Source organism: Neophocaena asiaeorientalis, unplaced genomic scaffold (assembly GCF_003031525.2).
Source record: "Neophocaena asiaeorientalis asiaeorientalis breed wild unplaced genomic scaffold, Neophocaena_asiaeorientalis_V1.1 scaffold15, whole genome shotgun sequence".
Classification (NCBI taxonomy): domain Eukaryota; kingdom Metazoa; phylum Chordata; class Mammalia; order Artiodactyla; family Phocoenidae; genus Neophocaena; species Neophocaena asiaeorientalis.
The window spans coordinates 478,808-492,193 of record NW_020185328.1 but is presented as its reverse complement, the minus strand read 5'-3'; the positions used below and the strand labels follow the sequence as shown (position 1 = coordinate 492,193).

Sequence of the window (13,386 nt, the reverse complement as noted above, 5' to 3'; positions counted from 1 at the left end):
AGCCTATAATGGAAAATAATCTGAAAAAAATATATATATAACTGAATCACTTTGCTGTAACCTGAAATTAACACAATATTGTAAGTATACTTCAATTAAAAGAAACCAAAAATCTTTTGGGGCTTCCCTGGTGGCGCAGTGGTTGAGAGTCCGCCTGCCGATGCAGGGGACACGGGTTCGTGCCCCGGTCCGGAAGGATCCCACATGCCACGGAGCGGCTGGGCCCGTGAGCCATGGCCGCTGAGCCTGCGCGTCCAGAGCCTGTGCTCCACAACAGGAGAGGCCACAACAGTGAGAGGCCCACATACCACAAAAAAAAAAAAAAAAAAAAAAAAAAAAAATTTTATAAAGAAAAGAAAAATGTTGGAGGATTTATCTACTTGATTTCAAGACTTTTATAAAACTACTGTAATCAAGATGGTGTGGTATTGGATTAAGAGTAGACATAGACCAATGGAACAGAGCAGAGAATCGAGAAGTACAGATAGACCATTTGGTCAGTTTTTGTTGAAGGTAACTAAATAAATCAATGAGGAAAGGATAATCTCTTCAACAAATGGTGCTGGAACAGTTTGACATCTATTTGCAGAAAAATGAACCTTGACCCTTACCTCAGGAAATACACAAAAATTAATTTGAAAAGTATTTTGAGTTGCATTGTGTTGTTCCTCCCCTCAAAGTCATGTTGAAGTCCTACCCCCAGTATCAGAATGTTACCTTATTTTGAAACAGGATCATTGCAGATTGCAATTCGTTAAGATGAAATCATAATGGAAGTAGGGTGGACCCTAAATCTAATATCAGTGGTGCAGTTATAAAAAGGGTAAATTTGGACACGGACAGTAACATAGAGAGAATGCCATGAGAACATGAAGGCAGACACCAGAATGATGCCTCAGCAAGCTAAGGAACACCAAAGATTGCCAGCAAATCACCAGAAGCTAGGGGAGAGGCGTGGAACAGATTCTTTCTCACAGCCCTCAGAAGGAACCAACCCTGCTGACACCTTGATCTTGGACTTCTAGCATTTAGAACTGTAAGGCAATGCAGTTCTGTTTTTTAAGTCACTCAGTTTGTGATACTTTGTTACAGCAGCCCTAGCAAACTAATACAAAAAGGATCATAGACCTAAAAGTAGAGCTAAAACTATAAAACTAGACGAAAACACAGAAAAATATCTTTGTGATTTGGGGTTACACTGGGTTTCATAGAAAAGTCATAAAAAGCAAGAATTGTAAAACACAAAATTGATCTTAGACTCCATCAAAATTAAAATTGTTTTTCTTTTTTTTTTTTTTAAAATACATTTATTTATTTATTTATTTATGGCTGTGTTGGGTCTTCGTTTCTGTGCGAGGGCTTTCTCTAGTTGCGGCGAGCGGGGGCCACTCTTCATCACGGTGCACGGGCCTCTCTTGTTGCGGAGCACAGGCTCCAGACGCGCAGGCTCAGTAGTTGTGGCTCACGGGCCCAGTTGCTCCGCGGCATGTGGGATCTTCCCAGACCAGGGCGTGAACCCGTGTCACCTGCACTGGCAGGCAGATTCTCAACCACTTCACCACCAGGGAAGCCCTAAAATTGTTTATCAAAAGACACTATTAAGAAGATGCAAGCCACAGACTGAAAATACTTGTATAATCATATATTGCATTCATATATATTGGGTTGGCCAAAAAGTTCATTTGGTTTTTTTCCATAAGATGGCTCTAGTAGTGCTTAGTTGTCTTTAACTTCATTCAAAACAATTTTGTTAGATTGTTTTGTTAGATTGTATGACAGCTGTCATATCAGCCTGCATTTAAAAAAAAAAACATGGATATTGGTGAATTTTTGTCCAGTCATTTTAATATTGAAGATGGGAAGAAAGCAACATTTTTGGCACATTATGCTTTATTATTTCAAGAATGGTAAAAACGCAACTGCAATGCACAAAAAGATTTGTACAGTGTTTGGAGAAGGTGCTGTGACTAATCGAACGTTTCAAACGTGGTTTGCGAAGTTTTGTGCTAGAGATTTCTTGCTGGAAGATGCTCCACGTTCAGGTTGACCAGTTGAAGTTGATAGTGATCAATCGAGGCATTGAGAACAGTCAACGTTATACCACGCGGGAGATAGCCAACATACTCAAAATATCCAAATCAAGCATTGAAAATCATTTGCAGCAGCTTGGTTATGTTAATCACTTTAATGTTTGGGTTCCACATAAGTTAAAGTGGAAAAAAACCTTCTGGACCGTATTTCCACATGCGATTCTCTACTGAAACGTAACAAAAACGTTCCGTTTTTAAAACAAATTGTGACGGGCAATGAAAAGTATATACTGTTCAATAATGTGGAATGGAAGGGATCGTGGGGCAAGTGAAATGAATCACCACCAACCACACCAAAGGCCAGTCTTCATCCAAAGAAGGTAGTGATGTGTATATGGTGGGATTGAAGGGAGTCCTCTATTATGAACTCCTTTCAGAAAACCAGTCAGTTAATTCCAACAAGTACTGCTCTCAGTTAGACCAACTGAAAGCAGCACTCGATGAAAGCGTCTGGAATTAGTCAACAGAAAACGCATAATCTTCCATCAGGATCACGCAAGGCCGCATGTTTCTCTGATGACCAGGCAAAAACTGTTAAGGCTTGGCTGGGAAGTTCTGGTTCATCGGCCGTATTCACCAGACATTGCACCTTCGGGTTTCCATTTATTTCAGTCTTTAGAAAATTCTCTCAACGGAAAAAATTTCAATTCCCAGGAAAATTGTAAAAGGCACCTGGAACAGTTCTTTGCTCAAAAAGATGAAATGTTTGGGAAGATGGAATTATGAAGTTGCCTGGAAAATGGCAGAAGGTAGTGGAACAAGAGGGGGAATACGTTGTCAAGTTCTTGGTGAAAATGAAAAATGTGTCTTTTATTTTTACTTAAAAACCAAAGGAACTTTTTGGCCAACCCAATATATATGATTAAGGACTTGTATCTAGAATATATTTTTTAAAACTGTTAATTTAAAACTTAGTAGTTAAGAAGACAAATAACTTGAATAAAATTTGGAAAAGATTTGCACAGACACTTCACTAAAGAAACAGTACTGATGGCAAAAAAGCACATTAAAAGATGGTTAACCTCATTAGTGATTAGGGAAATGCAAATGAAAGTTACAGTGATAATAGGGATGATAGGGAATGCTGGATTTGGGATCTGGGTGCAGGTCTGACTTCAAAGCCAGTAATCAGTTTATGAAGGTTTTAAAAAAGAAGAAGAAACGGAACTTATAAGAGAGGAAAGTGCTACAAGTTTCAAGACCAAAGATGTTGGTGTCTATGTGTGAAATAGAATGTATTCTATTTCTTCAAGAGTATTAGGTCTGGGGACTTCCCTGGTGGTCCCGTGGGAAAGAATCTGCCATCCAACGCAGGGGACTTGGGTTCCATCGCTGGTCGGTCGGGGAACTAAGATCCCACATGCCGCAGGGCAACTAAGCCTGCGTGCCGCAAACTGCAGAGCCCACGCGCTCTGGAGCCCGAGCGCCACAACTTCAGAGCCCACTTGCCCTGGAGCCCGCACACCACAACTAGAGAGAGAAAAACCTGCACGCCGCAACTAGAGAGAAGCCCGCATGCCTCAACGAAGATCCCATGTGCCGCAGCTAAGACCCGACGCAGCCAAAAAAAAGTATTAGGTCTGTAATACTTTTTACTCCGGTTTATCTGTGTGAGTCTTGCCATGCTTCGACCAGGTATAAACTACAATTTTCATGTCAGTGTATAAATATTTTAAACATTTAACCCTAAAACTAACACTTGATCCCCTAGACCAGTATTTCTTAAAATGTTTGACCTCTACATACAGTTAGAAATAATAATTATATTGTGATTCAGTATACACTCCCATGCACACATAAATGAGGCAAAATTTCATGAAAAAATATTTCTTGTTACACGGAATACACCCTGTTTTCTGTTTTGTTCTGTTTTATTTTTGAATGCTATTTGTGATCAATAAATTGATTCATGACCTAAAAAAAATTAAAATTATAATGAGCTACCATTTATTTAATCACTTGGATGGTCTGAAACAATTCCAAATGTATGTATGAATGTAGAGCAGCAGGAACTCTCATAACAGTTCTGGTGGGAATACAAAATGTTATAGCTACTTTGGAAAACAGTTGGACAGTTCATTATAAAATTAAAGATGCATTTACTGAAAGAACCAAGCCATCCACATTGTGTCAAGTGAAAGAAGCCAGATATAAAAGAGTACATACTGTACAATCTCTCATTTATATGAAATTACTGAATGGTAAAACTCTAGTAAGAAAGTAGATCAGAGGTTCCCAGGGGCTGTAAATGGGAGAGGGGATTGACTGTAAAGGGGCAGGAGGGAACTTTCTAGGGTGGTAAATCTTTCTTTCCAGCTTCACTGAGTTACAATGGACATTTAATGTTTTGTAAGTTTAAGTTGTACAATGGTTGATTTTATACAGTTATGTATTAGGAAATAATTGCCATAGTAGCATTAGTTAACCCTGCCATCACCTCACATAACTGCCTTTTTGTGTGTGTGGTGAGAACACTTAAGATCTACTCTCTTAGTAATTTTCAAGTATATAATATAGTGTTGTTAACTATAATACCATGCTTATACGTTAGATACCTAGAATTTACGCATCTTAAAAGTTGTAAAACCAACCTCTCACCATTTCCCCCACGGCCCAGCCCCTGGCAACCACCATTCACCCTCTGTTTCTGTGAATTTGGCTTTTTTAGATTTTACATGTGAGATCAGACCCTGTCTGTCTTTCTCTGTCTGATTTATCTCACTTTGCATAATGCCCTCAAGGTCCATTAATGTTGTTGCAAAAAGCAGGATTTCCTTTCTCATGGCTAAATAATTCTCCATTGTCTGTGTGTCTGTGTGTGTGTGTGTGTTTTCCATCTTGGCTGTACAAATTTACATTCCCACCCGCAGGGCACAAGTGCTCTCTTTCCTCCACACCCTCTCCAGCACTTGTTATCTCTTGTCTTTTTGCTGACAGCTATTCTAACAGGTGTGGTGTGCTTACTGTGGTTTTGATTTGCATCTTTCTTTTGATTAGTGATGTTGAGCACCTTTTCATGTACCTGTTGTCCATTTGTGCCTCCTTTTGGGGGAAATGTCTACTCACTTCCTTTGCCCATTTTTTAATTGGGTTGTTTGGTTTTTTTTTTTTTTTTTTTTGCTGTTGAGTTATATGAGTTCCTTATGTACTTTGGCTATTCACCTCTTATCAGATATATGGTTTACAAATAATTTTTCCCATTCCGTAGGTGGCCTTCTCATTTTGTTGATGGTTTATTTTGCTGTGCTGTGCAGAAACCTTTTAGTTTGATGTAGTCCCTCTTATCTTTGCTTTTGTTGTTTGTGCTTTTGGTGTCATAGCCAAAAAATTATTGTCAAGACCAGTGGTAAGGAGCTTTTCCCTGTGTTCTCTTCTAGGTTTCATGGTTTTAGGCCGAAATTTCTTTATCATGACTGTAATGGTGGTTTCATGACTATATATTTTTCAAGACTCATTGAATTACATACTTAAAATTGGTGAATTTTATTTTTTATATGTTACGCCTCAACAAAGAACCATAAACAAATTGAATGTCTACTGTCTGTCAGATGCTGTGTTCGGAATGTGATTCAGTTAATTTGATGTGGTTCCTCCCACCAGGGAGCTCACAGTCTGTAGATGTGGTGTAGAAAGATTTGCAGTTCAGAGAGATAAGAGCACTAAAGAGAAGTCCTGATGAGGCACAAAGGAAGGTGTTCTTGTTCCGGGAAAGCCCCACGAAGGAGCTGCTTGGCTTCTAGTTTGATGGGTGAGCAGGAGTCAGATGAATGTAGAGGGGAAGGGTATTCCAGGCGAAGGCATGTGAGTTTGAAACTGCAGGTTATGTTTTATAAACCACAAGGAGCCTGGTATTGCTGGAGCCCTGGAGCTGTGAGATTTATGTTGAAGTGGTAAGAGTTGAAGCTGGACAGGTTGGCAGAGAGAGAAAAAGTGGAGCGTTTCTCATATTTGCCTGACAAACTCATATTGCAAGAGAAATTATGTACTTGAGAGACAAACCCTCCCTATTGGATGAGAAATGAGATTATCAATGCACCTGTCATTTCTATTCATTCCTTTGCTTTTGGCTTCAAAACAAACAGAACAACAGAAATCTTGCTTTTACAAAATCAACTGTTTTAAAATAGGAATTCTTCCTGGACAGACCTCAGCTGAATTTGTGTAACTAAGGCTGTACTTCAGCTTTCGCACGTTATAGGGAAGAAATACGTTTTAGGGTTTGAGAAAGCCTTTATTTAATACCAGCCATCTGGGAAAACTGCTGAGATTAGTAGGACATGGCTTGTGCCTTCAAGCAGATATCAGTTTCCTTGTACCAACAGGGAGAAGTACAAAATCTCCCTCACCTTACATATTTTGGAAAGGAGAAAACCTTACAAAACTGCTTGTTGATTCAGCCTCATGTATATGACATTCTTGAACATCACTATGCTTGGAGCGATGCAGGGAAATGTATGTATGTGTCAGAGTGTGGCGGGAGCAAAAGTGCACAGGAGTTGGGTTAATGAGTGGAACGGCTGATGTTGAGAGCCTGCTCTAAAGTCCGGGGCTTTCTTGTGTATTACAGGCAATGGATTTTGAAGGCTGGGCCGACACCCTCTTTCTTCTGCAGTTCACCCTCTCTTGTGTGATGGGGTAAGCCTTTGCTGCCTTGTTAACAGATAGTTTTTCGAGGCAGATTTGTTCTAGTGTCTTTTTGCCTCATTCCTTAGTATCCTGTTCTGTCTCTTGAGTGTATCAGCTTAGGATAAACCTCCAGATTCAAGTGGTTTCACCACCCTTGGGAATGTGCCCTCAGGGCTACCAAACTGATCTCAAAGTCATGCTTAGAAGGATGAAGGAAAAAAACTAATATTTACCCAATAAGATAGTATGTGATAAGCACCATTATATTTCAACATGCATTATTTACTTTTATTTCTACATTGACCATTTGACAGATATTGTTGTCCCTTACCTATGAGAAAGCAGGCCCAGAATTCAAGTAAATTGTCTTAAGTTTGCAGAATTAGTAGGTAGCAGTGGCAGCCTTTGAATTTAGGGCTGACTTCTCCCTGCCAGGTTGTAGAAGGCAAGAGGATATCTGCAAATGTGCTGTTATCTGCCTCTTCTCTTCACCTCCAAATATCCCTAATGCTTTTTTCCCTCAACCAGTCATTTCACTCGATATTTGTGACCAGATCTGGCACAGGCTAGGTACATAGTGATTGGATGCTTCAAAATAAAGTTGACATGATACCTTGGTACTGAGTCAGGCTTCGAAGCTTCATTGTAAAATCTGGGGCTGCTGACTGCTGCCACTTGGTTGTTAAGTGAACTATATCCCCTCTTAAAGTAGTTCTCATTTGCTTTTCTTCCATCCTTAAGAATCTCTCTTGCCTTCACCCTGGTCTGGAATCATATTGGCCTCACAGTGACATGCACACCTGAGCCAGGGTCTGTGAGTCCTGAGCTTTCTATATGGGTTAGGTGAATTAAGACTGTGATTTAAAAAGAGTACTCATGATTGTGAATGGTGGTTTCAAGGTTTTGGTGCGGTAGCTGGGAAAAGCACCTGATCGTTAAATGTACGTGTGTTTCTCTTTAATGAAATTAAAAAAAATTCTGAAGCTGCAGTATAAGCAGCAGTGGAGTAGGGAAAGCTCACAGTCAGTGGGTGACTAGTAGAATGTACTGGCATGGCCAACACTGTTTCTCTTGGCTACAGGTTATTATAAAATCAGCAGTTGAATCTTACTTATAAGATACCTTTTCCTTCTTTTTTCCAGATTTATCTTGATGTATGCCACAGTACTCTGCACTCAGTATAATTCTGCTCTTACAACTACAATAGTTGGCTGTATTAAGGTGGGTGGAAAAAATACTGTTCTCTTTTGGGTGCCTTCTTTATTTGAAAAGTGTTCCTCTAAAATACATCTGGCTGTGGCCTTAAGCCCCATCATTCTTATTTCCTCATGTGTTGCCTTGGTAGTTTGACGACTTGTGGGGTGGTTGCTAGAACAATCCTTGAGAACTCAGGGAAAGCATCATCTCTACTTCCAGGCAACTTAGGTCTGAGGAGTATGGGAAAAGGAGAATGTGTCATCTCAGAGCAGAGGAAGGAGAGTCAGCCCTGTTTCTCACAGAGCAGATGACTAGCTTGGTTCTGATAGGTTTGTCCCTTTAACTCCCAATGAGAATTGTTCTCTGCCTCGCTGAGTTCTGGCTGTTCTGTAGGAAAAGGATGCCTGCCAAAAGCTAATCCAGCGAGTTTTCCTAAGCGTGAGCCAAACCTTAAATGGCCCACTTTTAAAAGCTGTATCTGACATTTCCAGTGATGTCATTTCCTCCTGATCCATTTTATTTGAGGGAGGCTCATTTGTCTTCAGCCAGGAGAGCCAAGCTGACTTGAATATTGAGCTGCAGTTAGTGACTTGAAGCCTGAGGCCTCTTTCATCTGACTTTGTGATTCTGGTGCTTTAAGATGGAAGAGGCCACAGCATCCCTGAATTCCAAAAGAATTAGTGAGGTAGGCTTGCTTTCTAAGAAAAGCAGGATAGAGGTAGGTCCTGGATCATTTGGAGGAAAGAGTGCAGTTGCCCTTGGAACTTACTTTCTGGTGCCCCATTTGTCAATAGTGAGGGAAGGGGTTACAGAGGCAAAGTTTGTACTGTTGTGCTATGTTTCCCTTTACACCCCCAGTGGAGTTGTGTCTGCCTGACCTCATTTTAGAAACTAGATTTGGGTTAAAACTTCAGAAGGTCTGTGTCTTCAAATCATGGATTTGGAGTGTTTGGTGTGAATAGAATTCTAAATTAAACTATAACAAGTAGTTGTGTGACTTCCCGTGAAAGCTAGAGATAGGTATTCAAAGGCCTGGCCTGGCTGAGACAGTTTCAGCCCCCAAATTAGCTCTCAGCCCTGTTTCGGTTTTTGTAAAGTGAGTGCTTCAAGAGCAAAGTAGATGACTTGCCTTTTCAGAATAAAAACAGTAAGAACATGAGAGACAGAACAGTTGGTGCCATGTTTTTAACCAAGAAGAAGGATGGTGAGGGAAAGTTATTTAGCAGATCACTAAACCTATTTGCTTAGAATCTCTTAGTGTACGTTCTTTATCATTATTAGCATGGGGTACAAATACAGTCATGCTCTCATTACCATAAAGTCCAGTACTTTTCTTTTGATATTTCTTCCTTCCCACAGAACTGTATGAACTTAGTCCAAAGGGAGCAGTTTTACTTCCAAACTCTAGAGGGAGGGGAAAAAATGGATTATCTGATTATAGTTGACCCTTAAACAATGCAGGTTTAAACTGCTCTGGTCCACTTAATACTCGGATGTTTTTCAGTAGTGAACATCACAGTACTGCACCATCTGTGGTTGTTGAATCCACAGATGCTGAATCACAGGCAAGGAGGGCCATCCATAAGTTACAGTCGGATTTTCCACTGCACCCCTAACCCCTGCTTTGTTCAAGGGTCAGCTGTGGTTTATAATTGCTGTTGCTTCTCACGGCCATGTGGTTTTGCTATTAAAGGATGTCTTATACCTTCAGACAGATGGGAGTACCCTGATGTCCTTGCTGGTTTGGAGTGTTTCAGGACACAGTGGAGCTTCTTTCATTAGCCTCCCAGTTACAGCCCTTGTAGCTCAGTTACTGTTCCCCAGCAGGCTTCAGGCTTCCTTCTGTGCTTGAGGATCCTAACCCCATAAACCCTTGGGTCAGCATTCCTTGTTTCGCCTGAGTGTGGTGGGAAAATTACTTAGGAGAGCTAGTTAAACACGGAAATTCCTAGGCTCACCTCAGATGTATTGAATCAGAATCTCTAAAGTAGGACATGGAAATCATCAGGGTTTCCAGCTGAGTCTCAGGTGTGCTAAAGGCTGAGATTGCGGTCTTAGTTTTGAGCTACCAGCGCAGACTCTTCTGTGCTTCCTGGTAAGTTCTACTTTGGGAACATGAGTGTCTTTTCTGATAGAAAACCTTGGTTAGGATACCCTAATATATACTTGAAGTTTTTCTAACTTCTGGGGCTTCCCTGATGGTCCAGTGGCTAAGACTCCGCACTCAGGGGCCCCGGGTTCGATCCCTGGTCAGGGAACTAGATCCCATATGCCACAACTAAAGATACCGCATGCCAAAACTAAGACCTGGCGCAGCCAAATAAATAAATAAATATTTCAAAAAAAGTTTTTCTAACTTCTGACTGATTTTGAGCAACAAGGGTTGAGTTCTCTGTCCTTTCCCTTTCTGAAGTTCCTTGGGCAGCTTATGCAAATTAATCTCTCTTTTCCCTGGATCTCTGTATTCCAAGAGGTCCTGTTACACATTTTCCCAAGTTGTCTACCAACCTTGTTTACTGTTACATGGTATTTAATTTTATTTTTTTCCTCTCAAATAATAAGAAAATCTGCTCTAAAATAACTTTCTGTCTCCATCCTTAGACCTAGAAGAGGCTGACATAATTTTGAGTGCTCTCTCAAAGCATACTCCATTAAAAAAATAATTTTGAAGTTTGTTTTTGGCTTCTTAAAAACACTGTGGCACTATACTTTCTGCTTCATAGGTCTAATCGGAGAGAGCCCAGGTACTAAAAATATTTGTGACATTTACCGTTTCTGGCAGTTGTAATAGCACAGAGGGAGGCAGTGACTTAATGTGAAAGAAGAGAGGTTAGGGAAGAACTAAATAAGAGATGAAACTTTGGAAAACTTTTTTTTTTTTTTTTGGTACGCGGTCTCTTACTGTTGTGGCCTCTCCCGTTCAGAGCACAGGCTCCGGACGCGCAGGCTCAGCAGCCATGGCTCACGGGCCCAGCCGCTCCACGGTATGTGGGATCTTCCCGGACCAGGGCACGAACCCGTGTCCCCTGCATCAGCAGGCGGACTCTCAACCACTGCGCCACCAGGGAAGCCCTGGAAAACTTTATATCACCTTTACGGTCTGAGGATAATTAAAAGGGAGCCAGACGCTTTCACTGCCTGGGCCCAGTTCTATCCCTGGTCTAAGAAGTAAGATCTCACAAGCCAAAAAGGGAGTGAGATAAGCAGAAGATGTTTACACCTGGGAGTTTAAGGGAGTTGGGAGAGGTGATTTTAGGTATGCTACTTTGAGATGACTTCCCCTGTGGTTTTTTAAGGTGCCAAGGAAGATTGCTCTAGAAACAGTCTTTGAGTTGGTAAATTCCCCACCATCCCTTTTTTCCTTTTCAAGAAAGAGGGAAAGATGCTTGCATGTAAGCAGATTTTCCTTCTTCACTCTCCCCTGGCAAGTCAACTGCTACCTCTATGGGAGGAAAAAAGCACTCTTCTCTGAGATTGCTAAACGTGCCTTGGTGTTTTCTGCCCCTAGTAATAGCAGTGCTTTTCTTTCTAGATTGATAATGTCAGCGCGTGCCACAGGGCAGGGAAAGTTTGATAATCTTTTTAGTATTCTTCAGTATCAGTGAAAGCATTTAGCTTTCAGAGAGAGACTGGGAAGAGACTGATGTCATTGTTTTTTAATTAGTTAATGTTCATGCTCATACTACACTCATTTTAGGGTCGTTGGGTTTTTGTTATTTTCTGTTTATTTGTTTTTGTATTTTAAGGATATATGTTTGGGTCTTTGTATGGATGAGTTTATATGAATATTGAAAAAGTTCAGTTAAACCTATGAAACAGTATATTGCCATTTTTCTTTTTAGAATATATTAATAACTTATATCGGAATGGTCTTTGGTGGAGATTACATTTTCACATGGACAAACTTCATTGGCTTAAATATCAGGTAAGTAAAAATATTTAACTGTAACCACTTTGATGAGTGGATTTGGATTGTCAAATAGTCACGGTAAGCTTAGACTGTTTCACAGCAAATTTGTTCATTTATTATTAGACAAATATTTATGGAGTGCCTGCAATGTACTATATATATATTTTTTTATTAAAAAATTTTTTATTGGAGTATAATTGCTTTACAATGTTGTGTTAATTTCTGCTGTACAGTGAAATGAATCAGCTATATGTATACGTATATCCCCTCCCTCCCACCCCACCCCATCTAGGTCGTCACAGAGCACCAAGCTGAACTTCCTGTGTTTTATAGCATGTTCCCACTAGCTATCTGTTTTACCCACAGTAGTGTTTATATGTCAATCCTAATCTCCCAGTTTGTCCCACCCTTCCTTTCCCCCCCACCACCCCGTTGTGTCCACATGTCCCTTCTCTACGTCTTTATTCCTGCCCTGAAAGTAGGTTCATCTGTACCATTTTTCTAGATTCCGCATATATGCGTTAATATACGATATTTGTTTTTCTCTTTCTGACTTACTTCACTCTGTATGACAGACTCTAGGACCATCCACATCTCTACAAATGACCCAGTTTCGTTCCTTTTTATGGCTGAGTAATATTCCATTGTATATATGTACCACATCTTCTTTATGCATTCATCTGTCATTGGACATTTAGGTTGTCTCCATGAACTGGCTATTGTAAATAGTGCTGCAGTGAACATTGGGGTACATGTGTCCTTTTGAATTATGGTTTTCTCAGGGTATATGCCTAGTAGTGGGATTGCTGGGTTACATAGCAGTTCTATTTTTCGTTTTTTAAGGAATCTCCATACTGGTCTCCATAGTGGCTATGTCAATTTACATTCCCACCAACAATGCAAGAGGGTTCCCTTTTCTCCACACCCTCTCCAGCATTTATTGTTTGTAGATTTTTTGATGATGGCCATTCTGACTGGTGTGAGGTGATACCTCATTGTAGTTTGGATTTGCATTTCTTTAATAATTAGTGATGTTGAACATCTTTTCATGTGCCTCTTGGCCATCTGTATGTCTTCTTCGGTGAAATGTCTATTAGGGCTTCCACCCATTTTTTTGATTGGGTTGTTTGTTTTCTTGATATTGAGCTGCATGAGCTGTTTGTATATTTTGGAGATTAATCCTTTGTCTGTTGTTTCATTTGCAAATATTTTCTCCCATTCTCAGGGTTGTCTTTTCCTCTTGTTTATGGTTTCCTTTGCTGTGCAAAAGCTTTTAAGTTTCATTAGGTTCCATTTGTTTATTTTTGTTTTTATTTTCATTACTCTAGGAGGTGGGTCAAAAAAGGTCTTGCTGTGATTTATGTCAAAGAGTGTTTTTCCTGTGTTTTCCTCTAAGAGTTTTATAGTGTCTAGTCTTACATTTAGGTCTTTAATCCATTTTGAGTTTATTTTTGTGTATGGTGTTAGGGAGTGTTCTAATTTCATTCTTTTACATGTAGCTGTCCAGTTTTCCCAGCACCACTTATTGAAGAGGCTGTCTTTAAACTATACATTTCACGTCTT

At 40.2% G+C, this 13,386-nt stretch overlaps 1 protein-coding gene across 2 annotated transcripts in view; it reads left to right on the top strand.

The window, feature by feature from the left end:
* Positions 1-13,386, top strand: part of SLC35D1 (solute carrier family 35 member D1) — a 55,063-nt gene that overhangs the window by 24,225 nt on the left and 17,452 nt on the right. The window contains exons 9-11 of one of the 2 annotated variants that reach the window (XM_024734593.1): positions 6,658-6,725; positions 7,859-7,937; positions 11,756-11,838. In XM_024734593.1, coding sequence (XP_024590361.1) covers positions 6,658-6,725; positions 7,859-7,937; positions 11,756-11,838 — 230 coding nt within the window. The remainder of the gene's footprint in view (positions 1-6,657; positions 6,726-7,858; positions 7,938-11,755; positions 11,839-13,386) is intronic. The other variant, XM_024734594.1, reaches the window with a different exon arrangement.